This window comes from Hemitrygon akajei, chromosome 7, assembly GCF_048418815.1.
Source record: "Hemitrygon akajei chromosome 7, sHemAka1.3, whole genome shotgun sequence".
Classification (NCBI taxonomy): Eukaryota; Metazoa; Chordata; class Chondrichthyes; order Myliobatiformes; family Dasyatidae; genus Hemitrygon; species Hemitrygon akajei.
In genome coordinates this window covers 47,094,519-47,122,332 of record NC_133130.1, presented here as the reverse complement: position 1 = coordinate 47,122,332, position 27,814 = coordinate 47,094,519, and the positions used below count along the sequence as shown (strand labels likewise).

General features: G+C 40.1%; 1 protein-coding gene across 15 annotated transcripts in view; it reads left to right on the top strand.

Moving 5' to 3' along the window:
* mark1 (MAP/microtubule affinity-regulating kinase 1) overlaps positions 1–27,814 on the top strand; it is a 180,068-nt gene that overhangs the window by 110,712 nt on the left and 41,542 nt on the right. For all 15 annotated transcript variants that reach the window (XM_073050782.1, XM_073050777.1, XM_073050779.1 and 12 more), the window contains one exon: positions 20,385–20,433. In XM_073050782.1, the coding sequence (XP_072906883.1) occupies positions 20,385–20,433 (49 nt within the window). The remainder of the gene's footprint in view (positions 1–20,384; positions 20,434–27,814) is intronic.

Below are 27,814 nucleotides of genomic sequence, written 5' to 3'. Positions count from 1 at the left end.
AACAATATAGTTCTGAATCATGCATATTTTCTGTTCATTAAATCATGAAAGAATAAGCAACCAGTTCTGGACAGACCCTTTCTAAGAGATTTAATTTGAAGACTCTGTAGAAAGAGTTATATGGAAACTTGAGTAATATGGCAGTAATTTTTATAAACTAGTTGAACAACTTAGATAGATAGATAGATAGATACTTTATTCATCCCCATGGGGAAATTCAACTTTTTTCCAATGTCCCATACACTTGTTGTAGCAAAACTAATTACATACAATACTTAACTCAGTAAAAAATATGATATGCATCTAAATCACTATCTCAAAAAGCATTAATAATAGCTTTTAAAAAGTTCTTAAGTCCTGGCGGTTGAATTGTAAAGCCTAATGGCATTGGGGAGTATTGACCTCTTCATCCTGTCTGAGGAGCATTGCATCGATAGTAACCTGTCGCTGAAACTGCTTCTCTGTCTCTGGATGGTGCTATGTAGAGGATGTTCAGAGTTTTCCATAATTGACCGTAGCCTACTCAGCGCCCTTCGCTCAGCTACCAATGTTAAACTCTCCAGTACTTTGCCCACGACAGAGCCCGCCTTCCTTACCAGCTTATTAAGACGTGAGGCGTCCCTCTTCTTAATGCTTCCTCCCCAACACGCCACCACAAAGAAGAGGGCGCTCTCCACAACTGACCTATAGAACATCTTCAGCATCTCACTACAGACATTGAATGACGCCAACCTTCTAAGGAAGTACAGTCGACTCTGTGCCTTCCTGCACAAGGCATCTGTGTTGGCAGTCCAGTCTAGCTTCTCATCTAACTGTACTCCCAGATACTTGTAGGTCTTAACCTGCTCCACACATTCTCCATTAATGATCACTGGCTCCATATGAGGCCTAGATCTCCTAAAGTCCACCACCATCTCCTTGGTCTTGGTGATATTGAGACGCAGGTAGTTTGAGTTGCACCATATCACAAAGTCCTGTATCAGTTTCCTATACTCCTCCTCCTGTCCATTCCTGACACACCCCACTATGGCCGTGTCATCAGCGAACTTCTGCACATGGCAGGACTCCGAGTTATATTGGAAGTCTGATGTGTACAGGGTGAACAGGACCGTAGAGAGTACGGTTCCCTGCGGCGCTCCTGTGCTGCTGACCACCGTGTCAGACCTACAGTCTCCCAACCGCACATACTGAGGTCTATCTGTCAAGTAGTCCACTATCCAATCCACCATGTGAGAGTCTACTCCCATCTCCGTTAGTTTGTGCCTTAAGATCTTGGGCTGGATGGTGTTAAAGGCACTAGAGAAGTCAAGGAATGTAATCCTCACAGCACAACTGACCCCATCTAGGTGAGAGAGTGATTTGTGCAGCAAATACGTGATAGCATCCTCCACTCCCACCTTCTCCTTATACGCAAACTGAAGAGGATCCTGGGCGTGCCTGGTTTGTGGCCTCAGATTCTGTATTATCAGCCGCTCCATGGTCTTCATCACGTGCGACGTCAAGGCAACAGGTCTGAAGTCATTCAACTCCTTTGGTTGTGGTTTCTTCGGTACCGGGACAATACAGGATGTTTTCCACTGTCTGGGTACTCTTCTCTGCTCCAGGCTCATGTTGAAGATGCGCTGTAGTGGTTCTCTTTCTCAAATTAGTCCAAAGCATTCATGTGGAATTACATAAAATGTGAAATTTAGAAGCAAATTAAATTGTCCAAATCAGTGTTCATACATCATAAACAATATCTCCTTACCCCTCTCTATCTCACTCCATCAGCATAATGTATTTTTTTCACTTTTGTGTGTTTGTGTCTTCCGTTAAAATGCCATTCATTTCAACTGCTGCTTGTGGTGTCACAGTCTTTGGGTAAAGTAGTTATTCATCATGGATATGGATATATATATATAGCCTAAGTACCACATGCGGTATAGCCGATGGTGGGTGGGGGGGAACTTGAAGGAAGAAAAATTACACCTTTGTTTGAACCCAGAGTGGCTGCTGAATCCGGATTTCTCCCTTTCTATCTCTGACTTCCACCTAGACTGACTCAGTAGATGATCCTTTTGTGACGTCCTCCCTTTCTGCAGCTGTGATACTATCCCTGATGAGCAATGCCACTCCTGACATTTTTTTTTACCTCCCTCTCGGTCCCTTTTTGAAATATCTAAACCATGGAATATCTCACAGCCTTTCCTGCCTTTGTAACAGCCACATCTCTGTAATGGTCACGATGTTCCATGTACTCATCTATGCTCTAAGTTTATCACTCTTGTTCCTGACACTTCTTGCATTGATTTAAAATAGGCACACTTCAACCCATCCAACTGACTCCAGTTATACACTATCCACTATCTATCCTTCCTGATACACTATCCACGGTCTATCCTTCCTCATGGTCTCATACACTCTGCATCTACCTTTACTTCATCCTCTGACCTATCACTCTGGTTCTCTTCCTGCTTGACAAATTATATTTTGGCCCTTTGTTTTTTTTCTCTGTATTTCTATCTGAAGTGGTAACTTATTTATTACTTAGGCCTTTGAATCCTTGCAAATGAAGAGAGATGGTATTTCTAAACTCTCTTTGAAGTTCTTGAATGTTATTTTTTTCATGCACTTCCCAACTGCATGGACCCTTACAAAACTGCAACTCTATTTGTGAATGCATTAATTTAGGTTTACACCCTCATTATAGTTTTTGAAACAGCCTGTCTGAATATTCCATGTAACTTTGAATGTGATAATGCATCGTTCTTCATTTTCCTTGACATATCTGAACCTGTTGCTATTCAGTTCATTAAAATTAAAATGAAAGTGGAATCTAATCTTTTCAAGTTCATCACCACTGACACCCAATTCTTTAAACCAACTTTCACTCTAATCTCCTAAACTCACCAAATCCTGGCAACCATGTCCCTATTTCTAATTTGGAGGTACAACATGGTAACAGGACCTTACAGCACAATGACCCCATCCCACACAGTTACACCCATGTGGCCAATTAACAGACTAACCCGTATGTCTTTGGGATGTGGGAGGAAACCCACACGGTCACTGGTGCTATAAAGCAATGTTCTCACCGCTATGCTACCATGCTGCCCGATCAGTCAAGCCCTGTGGAAGGTGCAAGGGTTCAACAGGTTTGAGGGGCCCAGTGGCCTTTTACTGTACCTGGGAAAGTTGTTGTATTGGGCACTGACAAAATAACAGTAAAACCAGAAAATACTGAACTATACTGTAGACTGGAAAATAGCTAGGAGAGATTTCATCAGGTGATTATTGATTTTTTTTTCTCTCTCCAGAGATGCTGCCTGACCGAGTTTTTCAGTATTCAGTTTTATTGAAGATTTTCAGCATTTGTAGTTTATTCTGTTGTGATTTGATTCCAATATTCTGCTCCATGCTGTCTCAGGGACAATACTTTTATGCTCCTCATTGAATGAACATAATCAAATATTATTTTTCCTCTCCCTGTGATAAAGTTGTGAGCTGTTTGAACAACTCTGAAAACAGGCTCTTGAAATGGAATTTTGTCTATATATTTATTTGTGTTAAAGTGATTTAATTTTTGTACACCTTTCTTATCACCAAGATCATGCATGTTTGCCACATTCATAATTGGTTCAGAATTTGACTGTTGATTGGAATTAATTCAACTGAGGCTTTGTTCTTGAAAACCATGATAAGAAAATGCTGGAAATGAAACACTATACTAATTTCTCTGAATTTTAAGTTACACTATTTAGGCTTTTGTTTAACTCGAGCAGTTAAATGGAAAATTATTTCATATCTGGAGACCGTTGGGCCTCCAGGCAATTGTGTATCGCATCTTCATTCCGTCCTCAGATCAGAAATGGGAATGCTCTGGGATTGTGTAATGTTCCATCCTGTCCACATCTTCTCAGCAAGCAAAGCACATTGGCTGGAATGTTGCAAATACCTTCTTTACCATGAGAGTGTCAGGAAAAAAGGCCTCCAAGAGGTGAGACTAGCCATCTATCTGAAATTCAGTGATGTCGCTGTCATTTACTCTCAATGTCAAAAATTCTAGTGCAGTGAGGGTCATTATTGAACTCAAATACTGTCTTTTAAAGTGCAGATCAATTGTTTGTGATTTTGCAGCCATTGATTCACTTCTTAGCAGCCCAAAGTCTTTGTACTATCTCAAGGCATAAGACCGGAGTGGGATAGACTAATGTTCACTGGCCTGGATGAGAACAGCTCTAACATCCTGGATGTAAACCATAGATTGGGTTAGTAAATTTGCAGATGATGCAAAGATACAAAGATAGACTCTTCATCTCTCAATCTACCATCATCTTGTACTTGTTTACCTGCTCTGCACTTTCTCTGTATCTGTAGTACTTTATTTGGCATTCTGTTTTTGTTTTACTTTGTTCTACCTCAGTGCACTGTGTAATAATTTGATCAGTATGAGCTGTATGTAAGATGAGTGTTTCACTCTATCAGAATCAGACTTGGGTTTAATATCACTAGCATATGTCATGCAATTTGTTGTCTTTGCGGCAGCTGTACAATGCAATACATAGTAAAGGAAAAAAGTCATGATTTGCAGTAAATATATAATAGTTAAATTAAATAAGTAGTGCAAAAGTAAAAATGAAAAAGTAGTGAGGTAGTGTTCATGGGTTGAATGTCCATTCAGAAATCAGAGAGCAGAAGGGAAGAAGCTGTTCTTGAATTGCTGAGGCTTCTGAGCCTCCTTCCTCATTGTAGCAAAGAAACCAAGGCATGTCGCAGGAGATGGAGTCTCCATACACATGACAACAATAAATCAATTCCAGTTCCAAGATTGGTGATGTTATGGATGATATAGAAGATTCACAAAGGATACAGCAGGAATATAGATCAGTTGCAGATATAGGTGGGGAAATGATAGAAGAATTCAGGAGATCAAATATAAATAGGCAGTAAGTACTCTGTTAATGGCAGGATTTTTAACAATGTTGATGTGCAAAGGGATCTTGGGGTCCAACTTCTTGAAAACAGCAACAAAGGTTGACAAGTGATAAAGAAGGTGGCATGCTTGTTTTTATTAGTGAAGAAATTCAGTTCAAGACTTAGAAAGATGTGTTGCAGCATTATAAAAATCTACTTGGGCTGCATCTGGAGTATTGCATTGATTCGGGTAGCTCCATTATAGGAAGGATATCAAGGCTTTGGAGATGGTGCAGAGGAGATTTCCAGGATACTGCCTGGATAGAGGGCATGTGCTATAAGGAGAGGTTTGACAAACTTGGGTTGTTTTCTTTGGAGTGAAGTTGACTGATGGGAGCTCTAATAGAGGGTTATAAGATTATGAGCGGCATAGATAAACAGCTGGTATCACTTTCCCAGGGTTGAAATGTCAAATACCAGAGAGCATGAATTTATGGTGAGAGGGAGCAAGGTCAAAAGAGATGTGTGGGCCAAGCTTTTTACACAGAGTGGTGGGTGCCTGGAGTGTCTAGTCTGGGGTGGTGGTAAAGGCAGATACGATAGAGATATTCAAGTAGATAGGGGTATGAATGTCTAGGAAATGGAAGGCTATGGACATAGTGTCCATAGAAGGGATTAGTTTGGTTAGGCATTCAATAACTTATTAGTTCAACAGGACATCATGGGCCAAAGGGCCTCTTCCTGTGCTGTACTGATCTATGTTGCCTCTTCCTTCATTGGTGCTAAGTCTCAGCAATCATGCCTCAATAATATTGTATCTACAACCAAGGGATTGTAGCAGTTCAAGAAGGCAGTTCACTCCCACTTTGTCAAGGACAGTTTAAAAATGGACAATAAATATTGGCCTGGAAAGCAACACCCAGATCATGCAATTGCAGTTTTCTTTTTGTGCTGATATACGAGCACATGTAATCTCCTTCTTTCAAACAAAACTCCTAAAAGTAATTGTCTGAATAAAGCCTAGAAATTTTTCATTATATATTGAAACTGTTATCCAAATATTGTTGAAGGGTAAAGAGAAACAACTGGTCTGAGTGAATGTTATTGAAGCATCTTGATATATGCCTTTACAAACCAGATCAACATGAAAATCAGTTAAAGGAAGCATCAGGGACTGAAAAGATCAGCCAATGGTTCATTATATTTATATTTGAAAATCAGAATTTTTATTGCAATATTTTGTTCAGACTAGTACTTCAGGATTTAAAATTTCAGTAGAAGTATTTCACTTTTTCTGTACACATTGATGAAAAACATTTATCTTTTAGTTTCCTTCTCCTTAATTGGGAGATTTTTTCCAACTCCCCGTTCAGGTTTGTTTCCACACATCATCTTTGTATTATAAACATTCTCCAATGATGGCCTTTCCTTGACTTTTGTAGATAGCAATAACATTGATAAGTTAGGGCATCACTGCTTGTGAGTGTTGATATTTTGAGTTTGTGGTCTCTGAGACTGGATTAAGCTGGCTGTGGAAATGTGTAACTTGTGCGTTTGCTACTGAGAGTTACAGATCTATGTTTCATCAAGAGTGTAATCCAGATTATTGCAGACTCTAAGTGATCTTTAAACCCATTGATTTAAATTGTGCCTGTTATAAGGTTGCCAAAAATAGATATTGTTTGTGTAATTGCACCACTCTGATAACAGTGATAAGTATTGGATATCACATCACAGCTATGGACCATCAGAGGAGGTTACAGACTACGTAAGTACTGGTAAATAGGATTAGTATAGATTGAGACATGGTGCCCTGCATAGATGTGGTAGGCCAAAGGGCCTGTTTCTATGCTGTCTGGCCATAAGGCAGGAAAAGAAGTGGCAAATATATATATAGAAAAATGAAAATAGTATTTTAGGAAGTTGATAAACATTTTTAAAAGAATGCTAATAATTGTGATTGAAAGCCTGGACTAGAACCATCAATTTCCAGTGGCAACAATTCTCTCAATTAAAAGCAGTGTTTTAAATCCTAAACTGCATTTAGCAATATTACTTCCAATGAATGAAAGGGAGATGCAGCTGATAACACATTCAGTCTGTTGATCTGACCACAGCACACTTTTTTGTTTCAGAAGTGAACTAATATCCAGTTACAGAAGTTGACTTAAATAAAGCTGGCTTGCAATATTTTTTTCCACTTAGTCTCATTTCTCTGATACCAATAATAATCCTGCATACATGGAATGACATTGCTGATTCATACAAAGCTTCATCATATCTGGTCAAACAGTGATGTGAAGATAATTAAAATGTTATACAGTGGATTCTGGTTAATTGAGACACATAAGGACTAGTACGTTTTGGCCCAATTAAGCAGCTGCCCCAATTAGCCAAAGTTTCATGGAAATAGTTAAAAAGTATAAAAAAGACAAGCTACCATGTAACTGAGTAACAAATTATATTTTTAAATTAAATACAGAACATATCAGAATCTTGCCAATACTATTACAGTACTATAAAACTACCTATTTGTTCCTAATAGTTATTGATGGAGGAATTTATCCAGTATACACTGTTACGTTCTTTTGATTGTAAAAGAACAAGGTCAGCACAGACATGTATACAGATAATGGGCTGACTTCATACAATGCTTTTGAAGATTGCATCTTCCAAATCTTCATTTTCTTTGTAACATTCAAGATAGTTGTCGATACCTTCAAATTCTGTGTAGTTAATACTCTGAAAACTTCCCATAACCAGAAAGCTGTAAAGGCTGTACAAATTTGTCAACATTTCGGGTTATCTCTGTAAATGTTTCTGTTTTGTGACTCCTTTTAGATATAGTGCCTTCTGTCCGACAGTATTTGAGTGGATTTTCTTGTTTGTAAGTTTATAGTTAAATATTTGTTGCTGCTTATGTGTGATTCCCTGGCTTTGTTGTATATGTTTAGTGTTTCTGTTTTTGTTTGTGTTCAATAAAAATAATAAGTTTTAAAAAATCTTTAGATGTGAAAAAAATCTGTTTAGACCCTAACATGTTGAAATAGTGAAATAATTTCATTTATACTCACAACCAGTTTTGGCATCCCCAAGCCTGAATGCTTGAAAATGCAGTGAGCAAAACAGTTCTGAATTGTCTTACTGCTTACTTCCCGTAAACTATTCATGACAAACATCACTGCTATTTGAACACAAACACATGCAACTGATGCTATTTAAGACCTCACTCTTGGCACAGTGTAGTGTCCGATGGCTTCGCAAGTGCAAACAACTGCTGGTATAGTGTCCCAAATAAATCAAGGAAATCCCAGCTGTTTTCTTGATTTTTTTTTGTTCTATAAGAGTTGTCCCAATTTAGTGGCTGTCACAATTAACTGTATGCCCAATTAACCGGATTCCACGGTATATCAGCTCTTCTAGCAATCCAACATGAACAACTGTCTTACCTTTTCTTGTATACATGCCATAAGGTACTTAACAGTCCCACGAAAGTACAATTGTGTATTGTTGGCTCATTATGTCCGTAATGTATATTTCCATTATCGGCAGTAAAGCCATTATTGCAGCAATCTCCATTGATCTACACTTGGAGCCTGGAAGCAGCACTTCCTAAATGTTTAAAATAGAAGCAGAACTTGTATACCATTCTACAGTACAAATAACTTGTATAAAGCCAAAAAAAAATCCTCAAAGCAAACAATTTTATAGCAAATATTAGGATCATGTTTTCATGAGCAGCAAATTCACTTTCATATTCAGTATCAAAAAACCAAAACCATTATCAAAAACTTGAGGGTCACTAAGACTGTCTTTTGAAAATCCATTTATAACTCCACTTGAAAGAAACAATCGCATGTGACTTCACTCCAGAGAATACTCCAAGATAATTGAGATGAATGCAGCTGCCACTGATCGATTAAAGGTAAAGCAGAATACTGTCCTGTCTCTCAATAGAGTGTTATAACTTGTGCAACTGCAGGTCTAATTATTCCTGCATCCCCTTGTTGGTCCAGTAAATCGAAAAAAAGTCCGTCCTTTGTTGCTCTTCCTTTGCTATGTGTCGTGATCCAGTTAACAAAACTGTAAAATTGGTGATGTCTGCAAACTCTCAGCTCTTGTGTGCATAGCTGGTCGTGCTTGACATTCTTATCAGTCACCTGAAACCATCAAGTTCACGTTTATTATCATTTCAACTGTATGCATTGTATACTTCCAAATTAAACAATGTTCCGCCAGACCAAAGTGCACAATACAGTACATATAACTCACACACAACACACAAATTAATGTTACCACAAATAATAAGGCTCATTTGCGGCATGTTTAATAAGTAAACAGTACAATGCTACTGGCACTTCATACATGATGAGAAGTGGGTAGAGGCAGTAGTCTCACGGCCTGGGAGAAGAAGCTGTTCCCCGTCCTGATGCTCCGGTACCTCATGTCTGTTAGTAAGGAGTCAAGAAGCCTATTGAACAGATGGAAGGGATAATTGACAGTGCAAAAGGCCCTGTGTGTGCAGTACTCCTGACAAATATCTCAGATGAGTGGAAGAGAGACTCTGATGATCCTCTCAGCAGCTCTCAATGCTTACCTGACCCCCTGTTGTTAAATCCTAACTTCAGCCAAAAGAAGTAAAAAAGCAAACTGTTTTACAAGCTTTCGGGGTTTTGATTATGAAAAGAATGCTACAACTGTAGATGTAGAAGTTTGCATAGAAGATTCCAGAGGTTTTGGATGCAACGACCAAGCTGAACTAGGGGAAATAATGCATGGCATACGCATGACCCTCAGTGAATTTCAGTTCAGTTTTGTTTATTAAAGAGAGGGTGGTGTCTTAATTCTCCACAAGTCCAAACTCAGTTATCCTGTTACCATAAAAATGCTGACTGATTTGCAGAATGTTTTATTTCTTAAACCAATGCACACAGAATTTAAATTTGTTACAATAATTATGATAAACAGTTCCTCAAAAACGGGGATAATTCAGGAACTCTAAATGTTAGAAATGAATCAGGTTTATTATCACTGATGTATGTTGTGAAACTTGTTGCTTTGCAAAGCAGTGCAGTGCAAGACATAAAAAAATTATTGTAAGTTACAGAAATAAATGAATAGTGCAAAAGAGGAATAGCAAGGTAGTGTTTGTAGGTTTATGGACCATTCAGAAGACTAATGGCAGAGGGGAAGAAGCTGTTCCTAAAGTATTCAGTGAGGGTCCTCAGACTCCTTTACCTCCCCCCAATGGTAGTAGCTTGAAGAGGGCATATCCCAGATGGTGAGTGTCCTTAATAGCACCTCAAAGACACCAGCCCTTGAACGTGTCCTCAGTAGGGAGGGTTGTACCTGTGATGGAGCAGCTGAGTCAGCACCCCTCTGCAGCCTCTTTTGATCCTGTGTATTGGGACTCCTACTCAACCAGCTGATCTACTTCACTCCTGTATGCCTCTTCATTGCCACTGAGGAATGATGCACTGTACTGAAAGCTGTACTCCAGATGTGATCTCATCAATGCTTATACCGAGGCTGCAGAGATTAGGACAACAGAAAGGTGGTCGCAGGAGGCAGAGGAGAGGCTACGGGATTGCTTCGAGTCAGTGGACTGGGCCATGTTTGAGGACTCATCTGTGTATCAGAATGAATATAGCATGATTGTCTCAGACATTATAAAACCAGTCGTAGACAAGTGTGTCCCCACAAAATCATTCAGCAGCTTCCCCAACCAGAAGCCCTGGATGAACAATCTACTGAGGGTCAGAACAGAGGCATTCAAGTCTGGTGACCAAAAAAGTTACAAAAGTTCAATCTCTGGAAAGCCATCTCACGAGCAAAGTGGCAATTCCAGATAAAGTGTGAATGAAGAATACTCGACAGTTGTTGTAAGGCTTGAATACTATCACCTCTTACAACGTGAAATCAAGCAATGTAGTTGACAACAGGGCTTCGCTTCCAGATGAGCTCCGTGCTTTCTGTGCTCTCTTTGATCATTGAAACATGGAAGGACCATCACAAACTGCCACAGCCCTGAATGATCCTGCAATTTCAGTCTCTGAGGCTGACGTGACTTCTTCTTTCAGGAGGGTGAACCAGATGGGGTACCTGGCCAAGTACAAAAGACTTGTGTTGATCAACTCGCTGGAGTGTTCGCTGAGATCTTTAACCTCTTGTTTCAGCTTTCTAAGATGCCCACTTGCTCCAAGCAGGCTTCAGTTATACCATTGCTTAAGAACATGGTAACCTGCCTCACTGACTATCGTCCAGTAGCACTTACATCCATAGTGATGAAGTGTTTTGAGAGGTTGTTGATGAAACAACAAGGTTGTTGAGGTTGGGACATTGGAAAAAAGTTGAATTTCCCCATGGGGATGAATAAAGTATCTCTCTCTCTCTCTCTCTCTCTCTCTCTCTCTCTCTCTCTCTCTCTCTCTCTCTCTCTCTCTCTCTCTCTCTCTCTCTCTCTCTCTCTCTCTCCCTCCCTCCCTCCCTCCCTCGAGAAACTACTTGGATCCACTCCAGTTTCCCTATTGAAGCCACAGATCCACAGTAGATGCCATCTCATTGGCTCCTTACTCAACCCTGGAATGCTAGGACAGCAAAGATACATACATTAGGATGCTCCTTATTGACTACAGCTCAGCATTCAATACCATCACCCCGAAAAAATAATCAATAAGCTTCAGGACCTTGAGCACAATACCTCGTGCAATTCGATCCTCAAATTCCTCACTTGCAGACCCCAGTCAGATCGAATTGGCAACTTTTCCTCCACAATTTCCATCAGCACAAGTGCTGCACAAGGCTGTGTTCTTAGCCCTCTGCTCTACTCGCTTTACATTTATGACTGTGTGGCTAAGCATAGATTAATATCATGTTTACGTTTGCTGACAACACCACTATCTTAATGAATCAGCATATAGGAGGAAGATTGAAAATCGGGCTGAGTGGTGTCACAACAACAACCTCTCATTCAATGTCAGCAAGACCAAGGAGCTGATTATTGACTTCAGGAGGAAGAGTCTAGAGGTCCATGAGCCAGTCCTCTTCACAGGATCAAAGCTAGAGGGGGTTAGCAATTTTAAATTCCTTGGTGTTTTTGTTTCGGATATCTGTCCTGAGCCAAGCACGTAAGTGCAATGACAAAGAAAGCACAGCAGCACCTCTACTTCCTTAGGAGTTTGCAAAGATTCAGCATGACTTCTAAAACTTTGCAAATAGTTGTGTAGTGGAGAGTATACTGATTGGCTGCATCACAGCCTGGTGTAGAAACACCAATACACTTGAATGGAAAATTCTATGAAAGCAGTGGATACGGCCCGGTCCATTACAGGTAAAGCCCTTCCCTCCACTGAGCACATCTACACAAAGTGGTGTTGAAGGAAAGCAGAATCTATCATCGGGGCCCCCTACCACCAAGGTCATGCTCTCTTCTTGCGGCTGCCATCAAGAAGGTGGTACAGGAACCTCAGGATTCACGCTACCATTCAATAAGATCATGACTGATTTCGCCATGGACTCATCTCCACCTACCTGCCTTTTCCCCATAACCCTTAATTCCCCTACCATACAAAAATCTGTCTAATCTTATCTTAAATATATTTACTGAGGTAGCCTCCACTGCTTCATTGGGCAGAGAATTTCACAGATTCACCACTCTCTGGGAAAAGCAGTTCCTCCTCATCTCCATCCTAAATCTACTCCCCTGAATCTTGAGGCTATGTCCCCAAGTTCTAGTCTCACTACTAGTGGAAACAACTTTCCTGCCTCTATCTTATCTATCCCTTTCATAATTCTATGTTTCTATAAGCTCTCCTTTCATTCTTCTGAATTCCAGTACGTACATTTCTAGGCAATACTCAACCTCTCCTCATAGTCTTACCCCCTCATCTCTAACATCAACCTGGTGAACCTCCTCTGCACTGCCTCCAAAACCAGCATATTCTTCCTCAAGTAAGGAGACCAGAACTGAATGCAGTACTCCAGGTGTGGCCTCACTATTACCCTGTATAGTTGTAGCATAATCTCCCTACTCTTAATTTCAATCCCTCTAGCAATGAAGGCCAACATTCTATTTGCCTTCTTGAAAGCCTGTTGTACCTGCAAACCAACCTTGTGTGATTCATGCAAAGGCACTCCCGAGTCCCTCTGCACAGAAGCATACTGCAATTTTTTTTTTACCAGTTTTTCCTTCCAGAGTGGATCAGTTCCTCGGTCTTATTGACATTGAGTGAGAGGTTGTTGTTGTTACACCACTCAGCTAAGTTTTCAATCTCCCTCCTGTATGTTGATTCATCTCCCCCTTTGATACAGCCCACAACAGTGGTTTCATCAGCACACTTGTATAGTGTTGGAGATGTACTTAGCCACACAATCATAGGTGTAAAGCGAGTAGAGCTGGGAGTTAAGTACACATACCTGCAGTATTCCTGTGCTGATGGAGATTGTGGAGGAGACATTTTTGCCAATCTGAGCTGACTGGATTCTATAAGTGAAATGCTGGATCCAATTTCACAAGGGGGTATTGAGGCCTAGGTCTTGAAGCTTACTGATTAGTTTTGAGGGGATGGTGGTGTTAAATGCCCAGCCGTAATTAATAAAAAAGCATCCTGCTGTATGCGGCTTTGCTGTCCAGATGTTCCAGGGTTGTGCGAAGAGCCATCTGCTGTAGACCTGTTGTTTGTAGATGAATTGGAGTGGATCCAAGTCACAATTGAGACAGGAGCTGATGTGCTTCAACACCAGCCTCTCAAAATACTTCAACACTATTATTATGGTTATTGAAGTGATTGAAGATGCCCTGAAGAAGAATGCTTGCATTGAGTATGCTACTGTAGGGTGGCATGGTAGTGCAGTGGTTAGCATAATGCTCTAAAGGGAATAAAGGTTCAGTTCTCACCGCTGCTTGTAAAGAGTTTGTACATTCTCCCTGTGACCACATGTGTTTCCTCTGTGCTTTGGTTAATCGGTCATTGTAAATCATCTCATGATTAGGCTAGGATTAAATCGGGTTGCTGAGCAGCATGGCTTAAAGTGCTAAAAGGGCCAACTCCATGCTGTGTAAGTAAATTTTTAAAAATGAATTTCAGAATTGTATGTGGTGACACATCTGCGCTTTGGTTGTAAATTTACTTTGAGCTTTTGAACTTTGAACTTAATAATATTAGCATAACCTCACGATAAGGGATGAAGTGGTACGGGGAGAAGGTGGGAGATTGGAGCTGAAGGAAATGGATCAGGCATGATGAAATGGCGGAGCAGACTTGATAGGCCAAATGGCCTAGTTCTGCTCCTATATCATGGTCTTGTGGTCTAATAAACAATAGCACTGTTAATTTTCTTAATAACTTGCTGTACTTTTTATGAATTGTGAAGTAGAGCACAAGAATCCTTCTACTTCTCAGAGCTTTGCACCCTCACACCAATTAGATAACTTTTTCATATTTCCTGCCAAAATATTTTCCACATATTCCCACATTATACTTCATTACCGAATCTTTACCCTCTCACATAGCCCATCTGTGTTCCTTTGTAGCCTCCTTGTGTGCTTGTCGCAACTTACTTTCATTAGCAAGTACAACAACCATACTGTCAGTAACTTAAGAAGAAGGTTGATTGATCTTTTTAGCCTAGACATTTATGTCTAGAGATTTATCTAACCTAGAGTTAGATATGGCCCTTGTGGCTAAAGGGATCAGGGGGTATGGAGAGAAAGCAGGTACATGGTTCTGAGTTGGATGATCAGCCATGATCATACTGAATGGTGGTGCAGGCTCGAAGGGCCGAATGGCCTACTCCTGCACCTATTTTCTATGTTTCTATGTGAACTAAACTGATGTACAATATTGCTTGTGATTACACAAAAGCAGTGACAACCTTTGATTGAATGTTTCTATGCATATTGCCATGCATAGGAATAAATCCCATTGTGCAATGTCACCTATAACGATAAGAATTTTTGTTGCTGTCAGTAAGCCCATTTTGAAATAGTAGTAATGTATTGTTGACAGTTTATTCAATCTAAGTATTGATTAATTTGATATACCAGTTTTCTTCTTGGTAGCTCTAAATATTTCAAAATAAGTTAATAGTGTTATAGACTGGCTACATGAAAAGGAACTCCTTTGCGGCAATTTTTCAACCAGTTGGGCTGATTCCAGGCTCTAAATTCATGGCAACAGCCCATATTGGCAAAGATAATAAAATTATTCTAACTTCAACAGATGTTCTAATGTGCAGGAAAACCAGAGAATACAGCTAAGTAGAAAAGTAATCAAGGTAACTTTGTAAAATGGCAAATATTTGAAATAAAGGAGTTATTAGAATCACCTTTAAAGTATTTTCTTACTACATAGTAAAAGCTACTCTACCTATCTGGTTTATGACAGCTCTCAGCAATTCTGAAAAATCAGGTTCTCCCACTTGGATAACCTTTATTATATTTATGTGTTTACCAGTTCTCCGTGAATCTCCTGTGACTCTCCTAAATTAGGGGCAATTTACAGTTGCCAATTTGCCGACCAACCAACACATCTTTGGCATGTGGGGCTAAATCAGAGTTAACCAATGTGGTTACCAGGAGAACATGCAAATTCCAGACTGTACCAGAGATTGGGAATGAATCTGGATGGATGAAAGCCTCTGTACTGCCCCTTGTCTGTTATTTTTCTTTCTTCATATAGGAGAGGATACCAACCATACCTTTAGTATCTTAGAAAAAAGCTTTGTTGATCTTTGAAACCTAGAGGTTTACCTTAACTGTTTGCATAGTTACAATAACAAAATAGTTATCCAGATTTTGCAGGAATGAAACTTAAATGTTCATCATGTTGACAGTTGCCCACAGACATCTTGTGAGTATTTGAGAGCAGCAGCTTGCTGTATTTATCCAACTGGACCTTTTCCAGCGCAATGTCCACTAGACAGAGTCTGCTCTGTGCACCAGAATGACACCTCGTCCAGTATACTGTGACATACAAGCCCAGTAATTGGACCAGGTAGTGCCTGTTTTTCAGCATTGGTTGCACAATGTAATTTTTGCCCAGAATGGCAAATATTTACAGGTGAAATCAAATTGGACAGGCTCTTCTGTACACAATGCACGTTGGTATGGTTGACTTCTTCCTAATGCCAGCTGCAAACCTAGAGATGTTGTTATTCATCAAGCATGCATTTTTGCCTCTACCAATATGAAGTGGAGCATTTTCACCATCATTTCTCTCTTGAGCTGCTTCTTGCCTGGGTGATTCAGTTGTGATCTTTCTGGCAGAACCATGTTACCAGAGGTGTCCTGCTGACCACTTTGAGTGAGTCATAGATCATGAGGCAGTTCATGACTATCGGGGAAGTCCCAATGCAGAGCGCTAGGAACATTGCATCCCTACAAACATGGGTGTGCAGATTTCACTATTGTGTGTTACATTGCATTGCAAGCAGCAAGAGCATCGGGGGCCTGAGGCCGTGGAGAAGAACCAACAAAACCAGTCATCCTCTCTACATTGTAATCATCACCATCAAATTATGGAGGAAAAAATGGGGTGTTTATATCTTCTTGAGCTATCACATGAGGAGTGGAATTTCTTTTCATGTTACTCTGTCATGTGGGGATTCTCAGTCTCGTTGACTTTAGTTATTTATTGTTGAGAAATGACATACAAATTGGTTAATGGGTTCATTATTGTCACGTACTGAGACACTGAAAATTTTTTGTAATGCATGCCATCCATGGTGATCATTTCGTAACAGCAGTGCATTTAGGTAGTGCAAAAGAATGCAATAACAGAACACGGAGTAATAAAGTGTTACAGTAACAAAGTACAGTATTGGCAGATAGAGGCCATCGTAGAACATAGAACAATAAAGCACATTACAGGCTCTTCGGCCCACAATGTTGTGCCGACCCTCAATCCCTGCCTCCCATTTAACCCCCCACCTTAAATTCCTCCATATACCTGTCTAGTAGTCTCTTAAACTTCACTAGTGTATCTGCCTCCTCCACTGACTCAGGCAGTGCATTCCACACACCAACCACTCTCTGAGTGAAATACCTTCCTCTAATATCCCCCTTGAACTTCCCTCCCCTTACCTTAAAGCCATGTCCTCTTGTACTGAGCAGTGGTGCCCTGAGGAAGAGGCGCTGGCTGTCCACTCTGTCTATTCCTCTTAATATCTTGTATACCTCTATCATGTCTTCTCTCATCCTCCTTCTCTCCAAAGAGTAAAGCCCTAGCTCCCTTAATCTCTGATCATAATCTATACTCTCTAAACCAGGCAGCATCCTGGTAAATCTCCTCTGTACCCTTTCCAATGCTTCCACATCCTTCCTAGAGTGAGGTGACCAGAACTGGACACAGTACTCCAAGTGTGGCCTAACTAGAGTTTTATAGAGCTGCATCATTACATCGCGTCTCTTAAACTCTATCCCTCGACTTATGAAAGCTAACACCCCATAAGCTTTCTTAACTACCCTATCTACCTGTGAGGCAGCTTTCAGGGATCTGTGGACATGTATCCCCAGATCCTTCTGCTCCTCCACACTACCTAGTATCCTGCCATTTACTTTGTACTCTGCCTTGGAGTTTGTCCTTCCAAAGTGTACCACCTCACACTTCTCCGGGTTGAACTCCATCTGCCACTTCTCAGCCCACTTCTGCATCCTATCAATGTCTCTCTGCAATCTTCGACAATCCTCTACACTATCTACAACACCACCAACCTTTGTGTCGTCTGCAAACTTGCCAACCCACCCTTCTACCCCCATATCCAGGTCATTAATAAAAATCACAAAAAGTAGAGGTCCCAGAACAGATCCTTGTGAGACACCACTAGTCACAACCCTCCAATCTGAATGTACTCCCTTCACCACGACCCTCTGCTTTCTGCAGGCAAGCCAATTCTGAATCCACCTGGCCAAACTTCCCTGGATCCCATGCCTTCTGACTTTCTGAATAAGCCTACCGTGTGGAACCTTGTCAAATGCCTTACTAAAATCCATGTAGATAACATCCACTGCACTACCCTCATCTATATGCCTGGTCACCTCCTCAAAGAACTCTATCAGGCTTGTTAGGCACGATCTGTCCTTCACAAAGCCATGCTGACTGTCCCTAATCAGACCATGATTCTCTAAATGCCCATAGATCCTATCTCTAAGAATCTTTTCCAACAGCTTTCCCACCACAGACATAAGGCTCACTGGTCTATAATTACCCGGACTATCCCTACTACCTTTTTTGAACAAGGGGACAACATTTGCCCGGTACCATTCCTGTGGACAACGAGGACTTAAAAATCCTAGCCAGAGGCTCAGCAATCTCTTCCCTGGCCTCGTAGAGCAGCCTGGGGAATATTCCGTCAGGCCCCGGGGACTTAGACGTCCTAATGTATTTTAACCACTCCAACACCTTCTCTCCCTTAATATCAACATGCTCCAGAACATCAACCTCACTCATATTGTCCTCACCGTCATCAAGTTCCCTCTCAGTGGTGAATACCGAAGAGAAGTATTCATTGAGGACCTCGCTCACTTCCACAGCCTCCAGGCACATCTTCCCACTTTTATCTCTAATCGGTCCTACCTTCACTCCTGTCATCCTTTTGATCTTCACGTAATTGAAGAATCCCTTGGGGTTTTTCTTTACCCTACTCGCCAAGGCCTTCTCATGCCCCCTTCTTGCTCTTCTCAGTCCCTTCTTAAGTTCCTTTCTTGCTACCCTATATTCCTCAATAAACCCATCTGATCCTTGCTTCCTAAACCTCATGTATGCTGCCTTCTTCCATCTGACTAGATTTTCCACTTCACTTGTCACCCATGGTTCCTTCACCCTACCATTCTTTATCTTCCTTCTTTCTTTATCTTTCAATCTTAGAATTGAAATATAAATAATAGAATGATTATAATAAAGTAATGAATTGATCTGCAGAGATCAGCATGCATTGAGTTGGACTGTAATTTCTGCATGTTTGATTGTAAATGCACAAGTGTGCATTCACTGTCACATTTACTCCATGATAATGGTGAGTTCTGACCTCAATGTTTTATGAATTGATTTTATTACAACTGAAGTGCAAGCTAGACTAGAGAACCAAAAAAATAAAGTTTGGCAGGAGATTTTGTGGGAGTAACTGACCATAGCAATCTGCTGAATCCCTATAAATTTGATGCTCATTCACCTCTTACTATCTGTAGTCTCTTTTATCTCCATTTATTCTCCATTGCAGAGTCTGTCTATGGCATGCAGCTGTTGACAAAGTTTTTCTCCTCCCTTTGGAAGGAGTTTTGTAGGGCATTCTTCCTCTCTTCCTGCCAACTCCCCACACAACAGATGCTGTTGGACACATGAATTCCTCCTGCATGTTACTTGTTGCTCCAGATTCCAGGACCTGCAGTCTCTTGTACCTCCAAAGCTGTTTTGTAGTGGTTTCCTATGCAGCCAAGATTTTTTATGGAAGACTGTTCTGAGATCTCTTCTAACTCTTTAAGTGTCTATAATGGAAAAATGGCATTATCCTAAGAGAAGTATGGTGAACTCCTGCAATTTCAGCTAACTGTTATGACCTATGTAAAAATGAAACTAACTGGACATCATCTTGATGCTTTGCAAGATGTCAATTTGTACAAGGTTACTGGTATGCTGTCTCACAGAATAGATAATGTATTTAAAAGTAGTTCATTCAACAAGAAACATATGATGATATTTCTGAGAAATCCAATATGACGTGAAATTAAAAAGATGAAATAAAAAGTTGATAACACATAGAAAAAGGAAATAGAAATTGGGTTGACTTAATTCACTTCAGATGCAATCAGATTACAAATAATCATCGAATAGCAATAACATTTAGATTCCCGATTCATTTGACAAATGTTAAATGTTTGGGTAGATATTGTGTTCAGTAACAAAGAAGCAGGTTAACCATGTCACCTAAAGCTGATCTATTTTAGGATTAAGCAGGTATGGCAAGGATTTTTTTCTTGATCTTTAAGTTGCATGTAGTTTCCAGGTGCTGCAGTTCAATTTGTGTTCGTGAATACCTTCAGTCAAGCATAAAAGTTAGGAGGCAAATTATATGAGATCTGCAGAGATTCTTATTGCTTGGCTGCCAATTATAATACAGTTCATGCCCCGAGTTTCAGATAATCTCCAAATACCAATTACAATACTACTTTGCAGTTGCACTTCAGTGTTAAAGTACTTTTGCATGCAACTGTATCACGGAAGGTCCTCCCTCGGGCTGGATTCAAAAACAAGGTTGCAAAGGTGAAAGAGCTTGTGTATTAGTACACTGAATAGTTCTGTTCTGCATTATGTTTCTTTTGACACTAATCCCAGTCTTCTGTTGAAGATCAAAAATAGATGCTCCTTGTATTGCACTCTATTGCACAGATGGCTTCATGATGAGTTTCAGAAGTTTATACTAAAATGGAGAACTGTCTGTAGTGTTATTTTTAAAAGAAAATGCACATTTCTAACATTATTTTTTAATTTTAATAGCTCTTTCGAGAAGTAAGAATTATGAAGATTTTGAATCATCCCAATATAGGTAAGGTTTAATTTTACTCATTTTGGAATACATACTTATCATAACTTATTAACTTTAATCAGTAATTGTATTCTTCCATGAGATCATCGTTTTTTAAATTCTACAGGTCTATTCACCATCTTTCTCCATTCAAAATATGATAAATATTTGTAAGAGGTGCTCTGTATTTTATCAGCTTTTTCTTACAAAATTTTTGCTCACTTTATAATATCTGCCTATTCCGAATCCAGTGTCTCAGGTTGGGTTTTGTTTCATTGGCTGTGGCAATTCATTATTGGAGACCCTGAGGAGTGAGAGGTGTGCATAACCAAAAAGCCTGACTCTGAATTCCATTTTCCTGCTTTTGGCCCTTATCCCTCTAAAATTTGCCTATCCATATGGCTGTCCAGATGATTTATTTTTAAAACATTGTAATTGTACCTTTCAACTTGTTATATATACACACCACCCTCTATATGGTAAAACTTACCCTTAGGCTCCTTCAGCTGTTTCCTTTCCTATCCCTACTCTACTGTGGAGAAAGGATTGAGATTATCCTCCCTATCTCATAATTTAAAAAAATTACTTTAATCCGTAGCTAAAATCCAAAGTCACTGTGTCATTTTTTAAATGATGGAGATCTCTGACAAGTGTAGCTGAATTTTGAGCACTAGGTGCTAAGGTCCCCATTCAGCACTGCTAGCTGAAATTAGAGTAGTGTAGAAATTGGATATGATCTATCTGCCTATATATCTTTGTATTGTGCAGCTTTCTTTGTCAGGCAAGAGTTAACTAAATTGTCAGCATCACACAATATGTGAATTAGTTTTCTGACATAGAAAAGTCTCTCATGAAAAGGCTGAAGATGGTGCACATCAAACTAGTGGGGAGGCTCCACCATTATATTTGCAAACTTAGTTTTATAAGACCATAAGATATAGGAGCAGAAGTAGGCAATTCGGCCCATCGAGTCTGCATCACCATTTAGTCCCGTGGCCTTCACCCATACCCTTTGATGCTCTGGTTAATCAAGAACCTATCTATCACTGCCTTAAATACACCTAACGACTTGGCCTCCACAGCTGCTTGTGGCAACAAATTCCACAGATTTACCACCCTCTGACTAAAGTAATTTCTCTGCAACTCTGTTGTAAATGTTTGTTCTTCAATCCTGAAGCCGTGCTTTCTTGTCCTATAATCCCCTACCATGGGAAAAAACTTTGTCATATCTAATTTATTCAGGCCTTTTAACATTCAGAATGTTTCTATGAGATCTCCCTTCATTCTCCAGAACTCCAAGGAATACAGCCCAAGAGCTGCCAGACGTTTCTCATATGGTAACCCTTTCATTCCTGGAATCATTCTCGTGAATCTACTCTGAACCCTTTACAATGTCAGTATATCCTTTCTAAAATAAGGAGCCCAAAACTGCACGCAATACTCCAAGTGTGGTCTCACGAGTGCCTTATAGAGCCCCAACATCACATCCCTGCTCTTATATTCTACACCTGTAGAAATGAATGCCAACATTGCATTCGCCTTCTTCACAAACTACTCAACCTGGAGGTTAACCTTTAGGGTATCATGCACAAGGACTCCCAAGTCCCTTTTCATCTCTGCATTTTGAATTCTCTCCCCATCTAAATAATAATCTGCGCATTTATTTCTTCCACCGAAGTGCATGACCATACACTTACCAACATTGTATTTCATTTGCCACTTCTTTGCCCATTCCACTAAACTATCTCTCAGCAGGCTCTCTGTTTCCTCAACACTACCCACTTCTCCACCTATCTTTGTATCATTGGCAAATTTAGCCACAAATCCATTAATCCTATAGTCCAAATCATTGACATACATCATAAAAAGCAGCAGTCCCAACACCGCCCCCTGTGGAACTCCACTGGTAACCGGAAGCCAGCCAGAATAGGATCCCTTTATTCCCACTCTGTTTTCTGCCGACCAACCAATGCTCCACCCATGCTAGTAACTTCCCTGTAATTCCATGGGCTCTTACCTTGCTAAGCAGCCTCATGTGCAGCACCTTGTCAAAGGCCTTCTGAAAATCCAAGTATACCACATCTACTGCATCTCCTTTGTCTACCCTGCTTGTAATTTCCTCAAAGAATTGCAGTAGGTTTGTCAGGTTTTCTATTGTGTTTGACTTTGGCTAATAAAGATAGCAAATCTTATGAGTTGTATGGTAAGATGTTTCTCTGACATGAGTTTCCAATGTTCAATCTTGAATTTATGGTTTTTGTTTTTCTGATTTGACACCTCACACACCTCTCCCAAATCTATTTCTTATTGCATTCTTTTTAACTCAGTACTTCTTTTAGAAAAATAAGACTAGTGTAATAGATTGAATCCCAGGACTTTTAAAAGTACTTGTGCCTACTTAGAATAGTTATTGCAATGTGTTTCTTAAAATAATTCTTAGAAAATTAATATACATACGAGTTTCATTGAGCATTAAACCTTCCTGTCTCAGGACGTAACAGGGAACTTGTATGGCAACCAGACATTTTCATTAGAGTTTTATTAAACATAGGAGATTTTGGAGATGCTGAAAACCCGGAGCAAGAAAACAAAATGCTGGAGGAACTCAGCATATCAGGCAGCATCTATGGAGAAGAATAGACAGTCGATGTTTCAGGCTGAGACCCTTCATCAGGACTGGACAGAAAGGGGGAAGAAACCAGAAAAAGAATATTAGAGGAGGGAAAGTAGTACAAACTGGCAGGTGAGAGGTGAAGTCAGGTGAGGAGGAAGGTGGGTGCCTAGTGGAGGGGGGGGGGAAATGAGGTAAAGAAGCTGGGAGGAGACAGGTCAAAGAGAGAGAGGGCTGAAGAAGAAGGAATCTAATAAGAGGGGGACAATGGACCATAGAACACCGGGAAGGAGGGAGGTGATGGCAGGGGAGGATAAGTGAGGGGATGAGAGGATAACCAGTGGAGAGGAAGGAGTACCAGCTGGCAAGTGATGGATGAAACCAGAAGGGGGGGAGGTAGGAGAGTGAGGGTGGGGGATGAATTGAGAAGCTGGGAGGTGATGGGTAGAAGAGGCAAAGGGCTGTAGACAAAGTAGTCTGATAAGAGAGGAGATTGGACCGTGGGAGAAAGGGAAGGAAGAGGGGCCCCAGATGGATTGATGTGCAAGAGAAGAGATAAGAGGGGAGCCAGAATGGGGAATGGAAAAAGAGAAGGGGGAAGGCATAAAATTACCAGATGTTAGAGTAATAGATGTTCATGCAGTAGGGTTGGAGGCCACATCGACGGAATATAATGTGCTGCTCCTCCAACGTGAGAGTGTCTCAACATGACAGTAGAAAAGGACATGGACTGATATGTCAGAATTGGAATGAGTAGACTTAAAATGTATGGCCACCAGGAAAACTTGCCCTTTGTGGTGGACAAAGCGAAGGTGCTCAACGAAGAGGTTCCCAAATCTTTGTTGGATCTTGCCAATGCAGAGTAGGTTACACCAGGAGCACCAGATACAATAGACAACCCTGATACACTCATAGGGGAAGTGTCGCCTCACCTGGAAGGACTGTTTGAGGCCCTGAATAGTTGTGAGAGAAGAGATGTAGGGGCATTTGCCACACTTGTCCTGCTTGCAAGGGTAAATGTCAGGAGGGAGATCAGTGGGAAGTGATGAGTGGACAAGGGAGTCACATATATAGAGAAAGTGGAGAGTGGGAGGAGGGAAAGATGAGTTTAGTGGGAGGATCCTGTTAAAAATGGCATATGTTGCAGAGAATATGTTGGATGTGGAGGCTCATGGGGAGGCAGGTAAGAACAAGCTAAACTCTATCCCAGTTATTGTGACAGAAAGATGGAGTGCGAGAGGATGTCCAATTAATGGAGGAGATGCGGGTGAGGGCCACAACAATGGTTGTGGAAGGAAGATCCTATTCTTTGAAGAAGGGGGACCTCTCAGATTTTTTGGAATGGATAACAGGAACTGAGAAAAGGGGTAGCAATTTTACAACTTACAGAGTGGGAGAAGGTATACTCAAAATAGTTGTGAGAATCAGTAGGTTTATAAAAAGATATCAGTAGACAAGCTGCACCCAGAGGTGGAGACTGAGAAATCAAGAAAGGTCCAATATGGACCATGTAAATTTGAGGGAAGGGTGGAAGTTGAAGGCAAAGTTGATAAGCTCAACAAGGGTCCAGAGTTGAGGAATGTTACTCTATGTGTAATTTATTGGGTATTTCTAGGTTATCTTTGCAGCCTGCATCCTTTTGTTATAGCAGAAACAACTGAACTATTTAAGTACACGTTTTCTTTTACTATTCCACCCACAAAAGCTACAGAAGCAGGGAAAATATAATGGTATACATTCTCCAATTCTCAGTAACAGTCACCAAACCAAGATTATCCATATGTTAATCACGTGGATCATGCTAAGAAAGACCAAATAACTCAGCTCCAGCTATATCTGTAGGGAAGTGAGAAGTAAAGATGCAATGCACGTGGGAATGGCATATGCTTCACCCAAGTTCACAGAAGGACAACCATGTGTGTCAATTTCCTCACAGATTTCTCAACATTCAGCAGCATTAAAAAGATTATTTTTAGAGTATCATGGCAAAACTACCTTTAATCTTAGCTTTGGTTTTATCAAGGTCTCCTGGGAAATGCTAGCACTCTTGTATCCAATGTTATTCCTCTTAGTTTAAAAACTTCTCTTGGGAAGTAGCTCTAAAGCCTTTGTTACAGCTTCAAATACATTCATATCAGTAATTTGAGGACATCATACTTTTAAAGTCTTCTTTGACCAAAACCCACCTCCATGATTGAAAGTAGTAGCCTGTAGAATGTATATCACATGCTTTCTTTCACCAAGATTGTTGCATCAGGGTGTATTGATGAAAGTATTTTTATTGTTTTTTTCCTAACAAATTGATTACAGGCATAAATTATGGGGTTTGACTTGTTATAACAATTCATTGGAATAGCAACCACTCTCCACTGAAAGGTGATGAAAGTGATTACAGTGGATTCAGTGAACTATGTGATTCTTGTGGAATTTTCACTCTTTAACAGTTAATCATCAATAAACAGTCAGTACCTGACTTTCCAGTTCATTGAGACAACAAAAGAAAGTTCTGTATGTGATAACATAAGAATTGGGATCTGGAGTCAGCCCCTAGCCATTTTCACTATTCAATAACATACCTGATGTTTTAACTCAACACCATTTTCAGCCCTGTCACTAGATCTCCTAATGCCCCCAATATCTAGAAATCCAAATTTGAACACAACCAGTGCTCTGTGCAGACCTCTCAGTACTGCTTGAAAAGGTGGTGGAGGCAGGTATTTTCACAACATTTTAAAACGATTTGAATTATCCTTTGAATTGCCAAGGCACAGAAGATTATAAAATATTTGAGTGCTGCTGAATGTGATTTAATATAGATGGGCACTTGATGATTGGTATGGGCAAGGTAGGCTGAAATACCTATTTTTGTGCTGTGTGGTTCTAAGACTTTGATTCTGATTCAGACTTGGAAATATTACATTTAGTCCTCTAAACAAATTTTGTTGATATAGGTTATTAATAGCTGGACCACAAAGAGCTAGTCACAGCCTCTCAAAGCGAGAGAGGTCTGTTTATTTCAACTCTTTAGTTTCTGTCTGTTAACAAACTCTTAGTCTATTTGTGTATAGTATATTAACTTGAATTCCAAGTGCTCTGTGTTTATTCAGCAAATTCCTATGCTGTACATTATATAAAGCCTTCTACCAATCCAACCTCTCAAATGGTGAAAGGCCTTGAAGGCATGAGGCACAGAGGATGTTTCCTATGGTGGGAGAGTCTCAAGACTAGAGGGACACAGCCTCAGAATAGAGAAGCGTCCTTGTAGAATCGAGCTAAGGAATTTTCTTTATCAAGAGAGTGGTGAATCTGTGGAATTCTTTGCCACAGGTGGCTGTGGAGGCCAAGTCTTTTTGCATATTTAAGGTGGAGGTTGATAGATTCTTGATTGGTCAAGGCATGAGGGATATGGGAAGAAGACAGGAGATTGGGGCTGAGAAGAAACTTGGCTCAGCCATGATAAAATTGAGTAGACTTGATGGGCCAAATGGCCTAATTCTCTTATATCTTATGGTCAAATGCACTACACTCACTAGTTCCCTGCTCATCTACTCTTCTAGACGTATTCTCAAAGTACTCCAGATGATTCATTAAACATAGTTTCTCTTTCATAAGTCCAGTACAACACTTCTCAGTCATTATTTTCTATCTGTGTTGAGCTTTGTCTGGTAACTGATCAGCAGTTCCCTATTATATCTCTCCCTCCTTTCTTTAATAATAGGGCATATTTGCTTCCCTCCAAACTGCAGAATATTCCAGAATCTTACAGAATTTTGGAAGATGGTAACCAGAGTAAACATTATCTCCATAACCAGAGCACAGGTTTATCTCCGTGACCAGCTCAGAGATAACTCTGAAATGCTAATAATCAAGTCCTTGGAATTTATCAGGTTTTTAGGCTTATTGCCTTCTCTGATGAAATTGATGAATAAATCTGTCATGTCAATTGAAAAAAAAATCTTTTAAAGAGAGTACAACAGGATCCGTCTCAATTATGATAGCTATCTTGCTACCCCAAGCAGGTAGAGAAATGAAGAATTACTAATTGCCATGCACTTGAAGACATTCAATTTCTGAGGGGATAACAGCCATTGTTTAAATAATTAATTTAGCAATTTCAGGGGAGGATAAGAGGACATAGGACTGACTGAGAGTAGAAGATGGATATATTTGAAATAGATGGGTGCTGACTATCTGAAAAGTGCAATGATGTTCACAGCATCTGCAGTTTTTATTTCAGCTTCTTCAGTTCATATCCCATAAATCAGAATCTTTGCATTCTTTCTCTCCTATTTTCTTCCATCCCCCAATATTCAAAGCTCCTGGAAGAAGTGTGCCTGGGAATACAAGCCTTTATAGCCATTCCTCAATTGGTATCACAACGAACATTTGTCATTCAATCTGTCTTGATCTCCAGCCAACCACGAACATTCCTTTTTCTGTTCAACTTAAAACATTTCCCATTCTCTTCAACTTAAAGCATTTTCTATTTCTAACTTTTCCACATTGTGCATGTTCTGGTGATAGATTTCCAACCTTAAACAAAATTCTGTTTCTCTTTCCACTGTATATTTTCATTATTTAAATGTATGTTTTGTGGAGCGTGCTAGTGGATTCAAATACATACTGTGCATAGATATTGAAGCAAATTTATTTTTCAAATACGAAACCTTCAAAAAAATACATATCTGTGACCACTGAAACTCGGTCAGAGTGACGCAGACGTTTGTCATTAACATTGCAATATCATGATGAAATTCAAATATCTTTGAAATACAAAAATGGGGAAAAGTT